We start from the raw sequence: 14,788 nt of genomic DNA on the forward strand, positions 1-14,788 counted from the left end.
TTTAATTATTATAATTAATTTAATGATTTCATTTTCTTTTCATATTATTGAAATCCATAAATATATAAAACACTATCGATTTACCCGGCAACGATAGAAAAAATATTTAAAAATGCTACATTTACCGCATTATCATCGATTTACTATGTTTCAAGATTGTTTGGTATAACACCTTATTACATAGATAAAACGAAAAGTTTAAAACATCATCGATTTCTTATAATATATGGTTTATACCTTTAAAAGGAATAACTTTCGTTTCAACTTATTATTTTGTGATATTCATCACATTTATGAAAATGGAGTATACTTATTAAATGAATCGAAGTGAATTTTATAAAAATTGGAAAATATTCTTTATTCACCATTGTTTTTTTTAATGTATTCGTCTTTACGGTTAACTCGGGTTTTCGCCAAACCGAGTTTGTTCATAGTATACACTTGAACTAACATTAGCAATGTTATTCAACAACAACCATTCTTTCAACTCAAACGAATGTAATATTCAACAATTAGGCAATTTTTCGCATCCTTAAAAACTGCTTAGTCATCCTTCAACATAATCACGTATGTAATATAAAACACAACAATCCACACTCCCCAATGAATAATTTTTACAGATTAGAGACTTTGTTCTTCAAAGTGCTCAACTTCGCTTGTTTTTTTTTAACATGTCTATTAATATTTTAGTATGATACTTAAATTGAGGTGCATTGATGATAATAACTTTTGTTAGGTATTTTAAGTTGTTGATAAAATGATTTGATCATTAACCATTTGATTATCTATCTTCCGAAGATTTTGACCATGCTTGGAAAGCATGCAGACAGTTAAGGTTTACAGACCTTAAAACGGTAACCTCAACATCAGAATTACTTGAAAACTGGTCATTTTATAAAAGGCCATATGGGTTTTGTTTGGTATAAACAATATCTTTCTCGTAATTATACCAGAAAAGCTTACAATATGTTATTTTACAGATTAACATGAACGTTACGACAGGGTTTGAGTGTGGCGGCACTAATACAACCTTTTGTGATGGCAATTGGCGAGAATATTTTTAAATTAAAGTTTAAAGTTTTGAAGTTGCTATAAAACACCTATTTAGATATGTGTTGCAGTACAATAAAGCCTAAAAAATGAATTTGGTGTTTAATTGTCTGATTAGTATTACCTTATTTATGTTAGAAAATTATTCAATGTGAAAGGATAAAAGATAACCTGTGATCAACAAATTTCTTTACCGTCATGCAGTTATATTAAATGCCGTGATTAGCTAAGTCAAGGTACGTAGTGTTAATTAATAGTTAGCATTAAAGCAACAAATAATTTCATTGTCCCAACGTATAATGTTCATGTACTTGATGAACAATATTTATTGGATAAAGGAATATTTTATGAAGTAGCTTCTTTAGCAGGATTAATATGTACATTATAAGAACGTATGATGTTATTGGCTCAATGAACAGCTTTAATTGATACTATAAAGTAGTATCATTGGCAGGATAATCCTGCACATAATTATAATGTTCGACTTTGTTAGCTCAATAAAATGTGATTTAAAAAAACCAATGTACGCTATTCATTCATGCAATAAATTTACATTAATCAATGAACGAGTTCATCCTTTTGTGCAAAATGTTCAATGTGTCAACGTACTTTTTCATCGGACTGATTTTATCGTTATTTTCATTGTTACAACGAAGAAACTTGTTGAAGATTGTTGTTACATGAATAAGTTTTTTTAAAAAGAAAGATACGTTATTTTTGACTTACGAAATCAATTCTCGATACGAAAATGTGATTGTTGACTCAACACTAAGATATTCTTTTTCAAGATTATTGATTTACTTTCACTAAGAATTCGCTTTCTTGAGAATCAATAATATTTGTATACTTGCTTAGAGAATATGTGGTTTTTCTTCACTCAACAAAATGATCGTGTGGATATACAAGAATATGATAAGGTTGAGCCAAGAGTAATAATCTTCCTTCAAGAATATATTTCTTTCTGTTAAATGAAATTTGTTAATTTCATTAATTAACCGTCCGTATACTAGGTGAATTAATCTCAAATACTAGGTGGGGTTTGACATACCCCGAAAATAAAATACTATTTCTATAAAATATTACATAGACAAAGATCTCGTGCGTTCTTTTTGTTTTTGAATCATTTTGAGTTTTTAATTGCTTTTTAACATAACATTCATCAATGCCATCAATATCACTTGAACATTATTCAATGCACAATTCAATCAATTAATCTAAAACTACGAATTTAAAATTGATCAACATTGTTCAAAGGTATTTTTTCAGATTTTATTATTATCACCTGAATACAAGAAATTTTCTACCACCTGCAATACATATTAAAAACGAAGTAAACGTGTTATTATTATTAAACACATTTAAGCGAATCTCTTAAAACTTTTCTTTTTATTTTTCCAATCGCTGTTTTTGGTAAATCTTCCACGAAATAAATCCCTCCTCGTAAGTGTTTCGTTTTCGAAATTCGTTCTTAAAGAATAAAACTTCAAATATATTTCAATTTAAAAAAAATGGTATTACCTGCCACAAATTGAATCAATTCTTCTTCAGTTATGTCCACATTTGGTTGTTTAACTACAAACCCAGTGGGTAATTCCCCAGCAAGTTTATCTGGTTTACCAACAACGCAAGCCGCTTTCACCTTTGGATGTGATAATAAAATCCCCTCGATTTCAACCGGTGCTACTTGAAACCCTTTATATTTAATTACATCTTTAAGTCTATCGACTATAAAAACGAATCCTTCCTCGTCGTAATAACCATAATCACCCGTGTGCAACCACTCATTAACAAAAGTATTCTTAGTGGCTTCCGGGTTACGATAATATCCTTTTGTAACCAGTCTTCCTTTTACAAGAATTTCGCCAGCTTCATGAGATCCTAACCGTTTTCCAAATTCATCGCAAATACAAAGCGACATTCCAGGAACGATTTTTCCTGCAGATCCAACTTTTTTTTCACCAGTTCGCATCATTGTTACCCCTAATGTAGCTTCCGTTAATCCATACCCTTGACGAAAACATTTTAAATTTGGAAATAACGCGACGAGTTCTTCTTCGATTTTCTCGTTTAACGAATTGCCTCCACAGAAAAGTTCTTCGATTGTTGAAACGCCGTAATTTTTAAAAATGAGACTTTTAACAAAACTGTAAGCCATTGTCGGAACAATCGCTAAATGTGTTATGTGGTGTTTTTCGATTGATTCTAAGTATAATTTTTCGTTGAATCGTTTCATCGTAATAATTTGGCTCCCTCTCATTACGTGGGATATGTTTACTACTAAACCGGAAACGTGGAAAAATGGGAGTATTGAGAATATGATTTCTTCTTTTGCCAAGGAAACTCTTGGGTCGTATAATTGATTTACTCTCATTGCTATGTTATCGTGAGTTATCATAACAGCTTTAGGTAATCCTGTTGTACCAGAAGAAGAGGTAATAAAAGCAGTTTGATCAATTGGATTGACGTTGTTAGGTTTAAAGTTATCGATGCAAATATTTTTGTTACAATTCTTTTCTATAAAGGTACTTAAAGTATCATAGCCTGAAACGTCTTCGTCGTCTAAGATTATTATTTTTAAATCTTGAAATTTATTTTTTTCCTCAATAAAAATATTTAATACTTTCGAAGATATAAAAACAATTTTTGGTTGGTAGATATCATATAGATTTAAAAATTCATCTGAAATAATTAATTTATTATGTTTAATAAAAAAAAGTTTATAACAAAATACTTTTCGTATAAGTTTGATTAATAAATCCAGAAATCATTCCAAGAAATAACCCAGCAACTACAGGAACGTAATAAAAAATACTATTTTCCCCCGATATAGCTAAAACGTCGTTTTGTTTAAAACCACAACATCGAAGACTTTCAGCTAATTTACAAGATAAAATTAAAAATTCTTTGTTTGTAATCTTTTGATCATTTGACACGTCAATCTAAAATTGATCGTAATTAATATTTATAATTTTTTCTTACGTGCAAGTTTCGTATACAAATAAAACTTTGTCATCTTTTTCTTTGAGTTTATCAAATAATCTGATTCCAAGAGAAACCAATGGAATAGGTGTTAATAGTTTCGGTCCATGTAAAATACGATCCATGTTTTAATAACAATTTGAAAGTCTAAAACCTAGAAGGATTGTAAACCACATTTACAGAACTACAAACTTATTTATTGAAGTACTTGTTTTATATACGTTAAAAAGTTAAGTGTAGTTGAAACCTTGTATTAAATTTTTGTTCCAAACAAATTAACAACAAAAAAGTTTTGAGTAAATAATCGTGTTAAATTAAACTAAATTTGAATCAAAACAAAACTTGCATGAATAATTACAATTGTTGTGGTATTGGATTAAATTTAAAGATAGAAACTCCAAATTCGATCTAGTTGATCTCATTACTCTGTGTACTTGTTCTATAGTACCAAGCAGTTTTCTAAATCCAAATGGATAGTTAGGAATTAACTTTTTATTTACTACGATGCTCTGAAGTCTCTTCAATAAGAGCTTTTCGAACACTTTTGAAAGCAATGGAAGTAAACTTATATTGCGGTAGGAAGTCTCGTCGCTCGTGATTTTATTTGGTTTCAGTACCATAGTTATCTGCGGCACCTTCCATTGTATCGGGAATGATACTAGTCTTGAGATTGCGTTGAAGATAAGCAGTACCATTCGTAGCACATGCTCAGGCATATGTTTAAGAACCAGTTCGGTTATAAGATTGTTACCGAGCGATTTATTTTAGGGAGTCTATAAGTGTTTTAAGCTCAGATTTATTTTTTTTTATCGGTGGACCGGTTACATAAGAGGCGGAATTTAGTTCTCTATGCTGGGATAAATCTGGGTGAGGTTGAAAGATGTTACGCAGGTGTTCCGCAAAGGTATTTATTTTTTCTTCGTTACTTCTAACCCATAAATTTTCAACAGTTTTATATTTACCTCTTCCCCTAACTCCCAACCCTTATAACCATTTTCAAACATTTTTTACTTCACATATAAAACAAATACCGTGACATATTTCGCCAAACTCGACAAGTAATGCCTAGAATAGAATTAATTTTTAAGGGGGTAGTTAACCCCCACTACCCCCAAATGTCGTATATGCCTTACTTTAAACTACAAATTTTATTAAGCGACTAATTTACGATTTTGTTTAAAATATGTTCAAAATTCCTGACAGCTTTATCACATCATTCTTTCGAGCAGTGCACTGCAGTGGTTATATGTAAACCCGTAACTTCGCTGCGTTTGATCTACGACGAATGAGAACAAAAAAATATTATATAGTATATTAAACGCCATCAAAATCGATCACTCTGTAGTATATGTATAATACATCAAATAATAGCTTATTAGAAATGAATAACCAGTTTCAATTCACCAAATTTAGATAGCACTTTTCACTTTCGAAATATAGGCAAAAATGTACTTTTTCCCCAAAACTTTCAACCTCTAAAACTCGACTCAGGGCCTTATTTTAGCCCATTCTATGACTGTACCAAATTTCATCGAAATAGGTGTGCCATAGTTGTGTTACTTCCCTTCTCAGACATATTTATGAATAACTTTGAATCTAAACTACTAAAAGCAGAAATGAGCAAAAATATAATATTTAGGAAGAGGTATGTGAACGACATATTTATAACTTGGCATGGCGAAGACGTTCAAGATTTTGGGGTATATTATAATCTTATAAACGAAATTTACAACAACATAAATTGTATATTAGAAACAGAGAGCGACGGTATAGTTTCCGATATTTCTGGTGGTTTTTATGACTTCATTGCAGTCATATAACGACCAAAGATGGGGTTGTATACAGGTAGTTTACGAACCCCAAACTCTGGCGTGAGTTGTTCAGGTCCACATTAACGAAAATTTCAATAACATAATATTTAAAAACTTAAATATCATTACTTTGTGTGAAAATACAACAATTTATTTAAATCTATCTAAAAAGTACATTTGCTTAAATAATTTATGATTATTATTATAAAATTTATTATTTAGTGTGAAAAACTAATTCTAAGATAATTATAACAAATATGTTTTAATTTTTATATTATAAATTAATACTTCCTTTTTTTGTAAAATCATTTAAGTATAAGTAAATTTATATTCTTTACTACATTTCTGTTTTATTTTGTGGAATTTAAAATAAAATAAAAAAGGAGTGCGTCCCTGGACCTATAGTCGAGCCGTCGAATTTGTGCAGTGATAAATCACCGTGACAGGTAGGTAAATTTCTCACCTCGAAGGTCGCACTGTCCGGATTCGTCAAAGTAAGTGACCATACCCCTCCTGGGGTAGCGCACTGAGCGCGTTCCTGGGGACAAAAAAAAATAAAAGCCGCCGACGCACTGTGAACGGTATTCATAACTTCTTATCTGACTGTAAAGGAAGGTTTATTCTCGTATAGTTTAGCTGCTCCTTATACGCCCTGGCAAGAGTAGGCGGTTACATAACGAAGGAACCGACTACCCCTTTTTTTGTAAGTACTTGTCACGGTGATTTACCACTGCACAAATTCGACGGCTCGACTATAGGTAAACATTTTTTAATGTATTTATTATCTGCATAAAAAAAATATTAGCAAAAATGTAAAGGGGGTGGTTACGTTTAGTAATTTAGAAGGGTAGGTTGAAAGTACAAATAGGATCAAAACGTGCCCTATTATGAGTTAAACATATTCCCCAAATTTCATTTTCCTAGCGTTTATGGTTTTTGAGAAAAAGAAATTAAACCAAAATTTTCCGCCATTTTTGGAGGGGTGTAGCTCCTTAGGGGAGCCGAAATCGCCCATGGTTCATATATCAAAGTACCCTTAAAATGCACTAAAGAATCACCCCTTGAAGTTTGTTGCAGTCATTCAGATACACCCTGAATAAGTATATATGATAATTAATGAATCCAATGAGGATTTTTCGACTTATTTAAAAAAAAATTTAAAAAACGCATTATTTTTAAAGCCCTCTAGCGGCTAAACTAAGCAATTTTGTATATAGATAAGTTGAGTTAAATCATCATATTTTTGGTCGAGGTACATGTGGTCTTGCGTTTTACACGTCATTTCCGGACATCTTTGTCCGGAAATGTATCTGTATAACCTTTTACAAAATCGTTTTGACGATCGTTGGATAGCTAACAATTAACCCCATAAATGGCCTCCCCGTTCACCCGATATCACTTCATTAAATTTTTCTGTTATGACAAATTTTTCCGTATAAAAGGTATCATGTATGCTACACCGATGACAACAAAGGAAGAATGCAAAGAAAGACTCCGCGATGCATTTTGATCTCTCTCTTCCGAAGAAATTCGGAGTGCCGCTCATGCCGGGTTTTTAAAAGAATTCATAAATGTTTGGAAGTTGAGGGCAACCAGTTCGAACATTTACTATAGTTATATTAATTTTTCGTTCTTGTTTTTTATTTTTTCATTTATATTGTTAAATATAGTACCTTCATTTTGTCTTGTGCTTTTATAAGTTTTATTCTATTACGAAAGTTACAAAATGTGTGGAGATCGGGCTTTGAGGAGAATTTTTGATTGCAGCCTCACTATGGGCTGTATCTTCAAAAGCAGCTTCGTTTTGATGTTAATCACAAAGCCTCTTTACATTCTAGCGTACAATAGTTTTTGTTTCATATCACTTCCATCAAACGAAAGTCAACTAATAAATTTAAATTTACTAAAAATCAAGAAAATTTTATTTTTTTTTAACTTTCTAGGGAAACCATACATTTTAGATATAGGGATGTAACGGCAAAGTTCCCTTATTTTTTAGCGTACAATACGCTGGTGAAGGAAAAAATTGGGGTTGCCATTTAAAAAAATGAAGTTTTCGACTTTTCGAGATAAGGAAATTCGGCGCACATTTGTGACCAGCCTGTATAATTTTTTAAAAAACTGTTCAGGGTTATGTAAACTGTGGGTCCTCTCTATGCAAAGCTTGAAAGTGAAAGTGACGAGATTAAAAATCGGGAACGATTTTTGATCTCGTCACTTCGAACCAGTTTCTGAAGAAGGTTGCAAATGGCATCCGAAACGTCAAACCTTTTATTAAAAGACGTACGGCAAAACCCGAAAGTTTCTAGTGTTAGTTCTAGTTTTAGTTCTAATTTTAGTTTAATTCACATCGGCCGTGAAAGCCTTCGTACTTATGAGATTTATGTGTGATGAAGGGATAGTTGATTCAAATGGATAGTCTCTCATACCATTCTTTCGGAAAATTGAATTAATTTTATAGATAAGTTTATTAACAAATGGAATGAATCTGTATCTCGCAATCTTGGGTGTTTCATTTACTGTTAGAGTTGTTGAATTTGTTATTGATTGTTTAAAATGATATCTTTCAAGTAAATTATCTACATAGGTTTCCCGAAATTTGTTATTCAATGCTATTGTCTGAATTGTTTCTTGTTCTTTATTTAAATTTTCATAACTCGTAGGTGTGTTAAATGTTCTTTGTATGTAAGCATGAATTGCTGCGTTTTTATGTGGTTGATAATGGAATGAACTGTGCGGTATAATACAATCCGTTTGTGTTAGTTTCCTGAAAATGCTGAATACCGGTATAGTCCGATATTTCTGGTGGTTTTTATGACCCTCAGAAACAGTAGTGGCAGTAATTATCACCCGGAAAAAGTATCTGGACATGATTTATGATAGGTCCTCCTAGGGAACTATAGTCGAGCCATCGAATTTGTGCAGTGATAAATCACCGTGACAGGTAGGTAAATTTCTCACATCGTCGGTCGCCCTGTCCGGATTCGTCAAATTAAGTGACCACACCCCTTCTGGGGGTAGCGCACTTAGCGCGTTACTGGAGACAAAAAAATAATAAAAGCCGCTGACGCACTGTGAACGGTATTCATAACTTCTTATCTGACTGTAAAGGAAGGTTTATTCTCGTATAGTGTAGCTGCGCCTTATAGACCCTGATGGGAGTAGGCGGTTACATAACGAAGGAACCGACTACCCCCTTTTTTGTAAGTACCTGTCACGGTGATTTACCACTGCACAAATTCGACGGCTCGACTATAGTAATACAATTTCTTTGGTCACGGGTGTCACGTGTGGCGCGTTTGGGACAGACCATGTAGAAGTGGGAGTAAATTGCAGGTAAACGGCGGGAAAACGTATGATACTTGAAAATTGCGGCGTTGTCAAACCTAAATGTGGGAGAATTGGCATTTGCGCATGCAAGGTTGTCTAAGTTCCTATGCTGCAATACTTTGATTTTAGTTTGTGGGCGAGGAGCAAGAGCAGGGGGGTTTTCGTGACGTAAGCTATCACGGATTGCGCACGCAACCTCATGGCCATGTGGTGCTCCATGCATTTGTTTAATATGAATTGCTTGGCGAAAAATCCTCATTGGATTCATTAATTATCATATATACTTATTCAGGGTGTATCTGAATGACTGCAACAAACTTCAAGGGGTGATTCTTTAGTGAATTTTAAGGGTACTTTGATATATGAACCATGGGCGACTTCGGCTCCCCTAAGGAGCTACACCCCTCCAAAAATGGCGGAAAATTTTGGTTTAATTTTCTTTTCTCAAAAACCATAAACGCTAGGAAAATGAAATTTGGGGAATATGTTTAACTCATAATAGGGCGCATGTTTTAACCCTATTTGTACTTTCAACCTACCCCTCTAAACTACTAAACGTAACCACCCCCTTTACATTTTTGCTAATATTTTTTTTATGCAGATGATAAATACATTAAAAAAATTTTATCTAGGTAGATGGAAGTATCCTAAAACTTTCTTGTCAAAAAAAATGTTAAAAAAAATAATAAAGCAAACACTGCACGTTAAACAACGGGGTTGTCGATCAAAAGTTGGAATGAATTTTTAATGAAAAAATCTTAGTAGGCTTTGCAATCTTTGTCAGAAATATTTTTGATGTTTAAATGTCAGTGTTTTCCTTATTATTATTATTGTTTTTCAAATTAATTTTTAAATAAAGTTCTATCGCATTACGCTCGTTCACTCGACGTTCAAAATTTTAAATAAAACAATAATAATCGTACGAAAACCACTGACATTTAAACGTTAAAAATATTTCTGACAAAGATTGCAAAGCCTACTAAGATTTTTTCATTAAAAATTCATTCCAACTTTCGATTAACAACCCTACAGCTTAACAGTTAGTGTTTGCTTAATTATTTTTTTTCTCAGAAATTATTAAATTTTCGAAGAACATCAGAGAGACAAAAAGTTTTAGAATAGTTTTATCTATCTAACTGATATTTTTCCAATGTATTTATCATATTCATAAAAAAAATCTAGGCATAAATTGAATGGGGGTGGTTACGTTTAGTAGTTTAGAAGCGTAGGTTGAAAGTACAAGTAGGGTCAAAACGTGCCCTATTATGAGTTAAACATATTCCCCAAATTTCATTTTTCGTGTATATAAATGCTAGTTCACTTTATTTTGTAATGTTTTCGCCGCGTGTTAGTAATATTATTATTAATTTTGTCAGGTTTTTGAACTGTATTATAGGCAAAGATCGGCACGGGTACTGAATGAAAATACCAGGGTAACGGGTACGGGTACTTTAATACTATTCGGGTATCGGATACTTTTTACGAGTACTTTTCACAATTTAAAGTACCCGAGTACAGTACCCGGGTACTATTAGCGGGTGCTCGGGTACGGGTATTTAAAAAAAAGTTACGATTGTGTTAAAAATGAACAACAACTTGTAAATAAAAGTGATAATTGGGTTGTACTACATACTTCAAAAAATATTTTCTTACATTGTATATTTTACTATTTACGTGATATATTATATTATAATAAATTAAAGTCTAATAAATGTTTGTTAGCATTCAATAATGTCAACATGTCAAAGTTGTCGTCTGATAGCGCTTGGCGTCTTGGAGTTAGGACCATGTTGGCCAATGAGAATAACCTTTCGACAGGTGCCGATGATGGTAATGCGGTATTGTGTTTTAGAAACAGTTTTTTTAATGTTGGGTACTCATGAATAATGTTTAAATTTGTACGTTTATCATCTAAACATCGTAGTAGTTCTAACTAAACTTTTGGTCCATAATGTTTAGTTTGCTTAACGTTTTTTTGTACTTCACTTTCATTAAAATCAAAGTAGTCATCTAGGTTCTAGGTTATTTTCCTCCCCACGCGAACTTTCAACGTCGTCCTCTTTTAAGTCCAATGCTTAAATGTGGGTCCTTCATACCTGACAACCATCTCTATTTAAAATTTGGTAACAATACACACGCACCTATGGAATCGTAGCTCTTTAGAACAAAAATGGTTGAAAACCTACTCTGCAATTTCTCAATGCACATATTTATAATGATATCCCCACTATATTTAAATTTATTGGATACTATTAAATTACATTCAAAATACCCGGGTACCTCGAAAATACCCGAGTACTTTCTATACCCAGGTATTTACCCGGGTATTTACCCCGGTATAAAATTACCCGGGTAGTGCTCACCCTTGATTATAGGTTAGGTGGTAGAGCAGTCTCCGAACTGAACCTCGCCTATATAGCAAATCATGTCAGTTGAATTGTATTATTGTTATATGCAAAATAAAGGCCTTTATTATTATTATTATACACTTTTCCACTCACTTCTATTACTTTAGTAGATATCCTTTTTTCCAGAGTTAAACACCATTTTTGCTCCCTTCTTGAACTTTTCCCATATCACCCTCTATATTGTTTTTAAACAGTTCTTTCATCATCGCCTCGTTACTCAAACTATTATCCACATTGTATACCACCACCTTCGGGGCTACCATGCAGTTGTTGAAAGTATTACAAACTGAAAGTAACATCGCGCCGCATCAAAGAGCAGTGTTAGTTGAATGAAATTTTATATTTATTTATTCTTCAGTTACAATAATTGTGCTTTTATATCTTATGCAATAGTAATCGTAAGAAATGATTTAGATTATTGGATTTGTAATTCTTCACTTAAATTATCAACAAACATAAATACGTTATCAATAACATCTTGAGCTTCTTTTCTACTTTTCACAACATTCTCCTTCATAGTAAGAGCTAATTGAAAACGATCGTCTTTCGAAATTATCGATAAAACAAAACCTAAAAAATAAGATTATAAAAATTGATGTTTCCGTAATTAGTTAATTAATACATGTATTGCAGAAGTACGTAATAAATGACATAGCTGCTTCAACTTCACATCCAGCTATTGTTCCCACTTTCAATCCACCAACATTAGTTGCAACTGCTGTTAAGTTACTAGTGTGGGAAACGATTTGTTTTACAATGGGAGAAGGTATCAAATGTCCAAGGTTTGAAAGTTCATAATACGCCTAAACATTTTAAATATATTCGTTTAATTTTAATTATTATTTGTAGTGGTTATTGTTACCAAACCATCAATTGAAAATTTTCCTTTATTAAGTTCATTTCCAATGGATTTAAGCCGATCCAACATCGTAGATTCTTTCTTCATTGTAACTTGAGTGTTAAGTACAATTGGTATTGAGTTATTCGTAAGTTTATTGTAATTGTACGTTCCATTAACAATACTCACTAAATCTTCGTCTATGGGCCTAAATATAACTACTGTGGAGCACTTATCCATTTTTTCACCTCTTCTCGCTAGTATTTCCGCTAAACTAGCGGTTAATCCAGCAATTAATATCTCAGTAAATCCTATCCCTAACTTATTTTTGATTTTTTTTATTAACGGAACATATTTAATTTCGTCTTCTATATAAAAGACTACATGACGTTCGTTATTTATCACATTAAATTTGGGTTCATCTCGATTAGAAGTGAGTAGATTGCGATAAATGTAAGCGTTATCGAGGGAAAATTTTGGTTTTGCTGTATATTTTGGGTCGAGTTGCATAAGTTGAGGATTTTTTTCACGGATCATAAAATTTTTTAAGAATCCTATTAGAGCAACACCATCGGCCAAAGAATGTCTGAAGACTAACATTACCGCTGCTTGTTTCTTCGTTTCGCTTTGTTTATTCCATATAACGTTCTGCGTAAATATTCGTCCATACCATAACCTTTTTTGATTAATAACGTTAACCATGCAGTTCTTGCGAATATGTTCCAATAATTCATCTCTGGTTAAATATTCTTTATCGTTAACTTTAGTGTAATCACAGGTATCTTCGTCAGTTACTTGATTCTTTACGTAATAAGGAAAACCCAAACACCTTTCTATTGTACACGATAGTTTACTAAGACTGTTATGTACTCTTTTACATGTTTCTTCTAACCGTTTATTAAGGGCTGCCCGATCTTCGTCATGATTCAAAATTATTATGATCGAAATCGGAATTTTCTCGTCGGTCGATTCCATAGCTGCGTCTTGTCCTATTAATCTACCACCGTAATTCCGGCCCAATTTGTACATTAACCACAAATCCATTCCCCACAAAAAGATTTGTATTATAATACATGAAACGATCAAACATAATATAATTATAAATGATAACGTGAGAAGACATATGTGTACTAGCACACCAATCGGAAATGAAGTTTTATTGGCAAAACCTGGCGGTATTCCCAACAGATCCTAAAATATTACTTTAAAGATTTAAAAGGGTTAATTAATTAATTCTCACCTTAATCAGACAATATATCGATATAAATTTATAAAATATCACCTTCATCATCTGTACGTCTTTTCTGAATTAAATTAAATCGTACAGGGCTATATAATGGCGTAAGGAGAATGTTTAATAATTAATAATCGATTGAACCAATTTCAACTTATTAATGGGCATGTGTAGAAAATTGGTGTAATTATCATGTAGTTATCAATTTCTCGTATCAATTTATGTTAGATTGAAAACATTTCAAATGCTGCACACAAATCACTTTTCGAAAAAAAAAAAATTAGGTATAGTTAAAAAAATAAATAGAGCCAATTAATACAGAAAAAAACTTGTTAGACTCGTTTTCTTAAATAAAATATCTTCGTCTACGTCTGTATCTAATCTTATTTTCTCGAAATTGAAATGATCGAAGATGAGGGGGTACTGCAATAACCGCGTTTTAGATCATTTAATGAAACATTCACATTTCTAAATTGATGCGAAAGATTTTGTAATAAACCATCTTTATTTATGAACTATTTAGTGTTTTATATGAAACTCAAAGAATAATATTTATGTGGGATTGAGAGAGAGCACAATTCAGAGGGAGAACAGTAGAGAGAGACTGGGGCAGTATGAAGAAGAGCGGGTACGAGTAAAGACGTAAAGAGTAATTGAACTATTTTCTTATAAAATAAATGATTAATACATTTGTAAATAAAAGAGTGTTAAATATGTTTAACGACTAAATGTTTAATAGTTTGTCATTTTACATTAATAAATAGTTTAGTTTGTTACTGTTAAAACAGGTGTTTTTTAATTTGACAATCTAATCCTACATTTATTATATTTTATTAATTGGTACGACGTTTACATGTTGACTTAACAATAATTAAATGACTACTTAATATCTAGTTTCACAATTTGTAATAATAATTGTCCAATAAGCACAAGGCATCACATTACCATATTTATTACTTTAATTGTTTTATAAAATAGGAATGTGCTTCCTTTACAATTTCAAGGGGTGATTTTTCAGCTAAAATTAAGGGTTGTCTTTCATATAGGTTTTTGTTCAAAACCCTTCTCCTCCAAGTTACAGCACTCTAAAGTTAGGGAAAAAAATTTTCATTTAATATATCCACTACGGAGGAGTTTA

General features: G+C 32.1%; 2 protein-coding genes across 2 annotated transcripts; both read right to left on the reverse strand.

Moving 5' to 3' along the window:
• Positions 1–2,305: 2,305 nt before the first annotated feature.
• On the reverse strand, positions 2,306–4,229 carry LOC111416031 (luciferin 4-monooxygenase-like). The gene is made up of 4 exons (XM_023047973.2): positions 4,047–4,229; positions 3,782–3,989; positions 2,569–3,729; positions 2,306–2,517 (listed from the first exon to the last, which is right to left on the reverse strand). Exons 1-4 carry the CDS (start codon positions 4,152–4,154, stop codon positions 2,399–2,401), a joined length of 1,596 nt encoding a protein of 531 aa, XP_022903741.1. The 5' UTR covers positions 4,155–4,229; the 3' UTR covers positions 2,306–2,398.
• A 7,670-nt stretch (positions 4,230–11,899) lies between these two features.
• LOC111416038 (uncharacterized) lies at positions 11,900–13,903 on the reverse strand. The gene is made up of 4 exons (XM_023047980.2): positions 13,657–13,903; positions 12,441–13,607; positions 12,201–12,381; positions 11,900–12,148 (listed from the first exon to the last, which is right to left on the reverse strand). The coding sequence occupies exons 1-4, from the start codon at positions 13,705–13,707 to the stop codon at positions 11,994–11,996; spliced, it is 1,554 nt and encodes a 517-aa protein (XP_022903748.2). The 5' UTR covers positions 13,708–13,903; the 3' UTR covers positions 11,900–11,993.
• Positions 13,904–14,788: the final 885 nt, after the last annotated feature.

The sequence above is a fragment of the Onthophagus taurus genome, unplaced genomic scaffold (assembly GCF_036711975.1).
Source record: "Onthophagus taurus isolate NC unplaced genomic scaffold, IU_Otau_3.0 ScKx7SY_14, whole genome shotgun sequence".
Lineage (NCBI taxonomy): Eukaryota > Metazoa > Arthropoda > Insecta > Coleoptera > Scarabaeidae > Onthophagus > Onthophagus taurus.

Coding starts and splice junctions, on each gene's coding strand:
- LOC111416031 (XM_023047973.2), bottom strand. CDS start 4,154: ATGGATCGTATTTTACATGGACCGAAACTATTAACACCTATTCCATTG. Junction 3,990..4,046: donor AAGATGACAAAGTTTTATTT/GTATACGAAACT, acceptor GATCAATTTTAG/ATTGACGTGTCAAATGATCA. Junction 2,518..2,568: donor ATTGATTCAATTTGTGGCAG/GTAATACCATTT, acceptor TTATTCTTTAAG/AACGAATTTCGAAAACGAAA.
- LOC111416038 (XM_023047980.2), bottom strand. CDS start 13,707: ATGATGAAGGTGATATTTTATAAATTTATATCGATATATTGTCTGATT. Junction 12,382..12,440: donor AATTTTCAATTGATGGTTTG/GTAACAATAACC, acceptor TAAAATGTTTAG/GCGTATTATGAACTTTCAAA. Junction 12,149..12,200: donor TACGTACTTCTGCAATACAT/GTATTAATTAAC, acceptor CTTATTTTTTAG/GTTTTGTTTTATCGATAATT.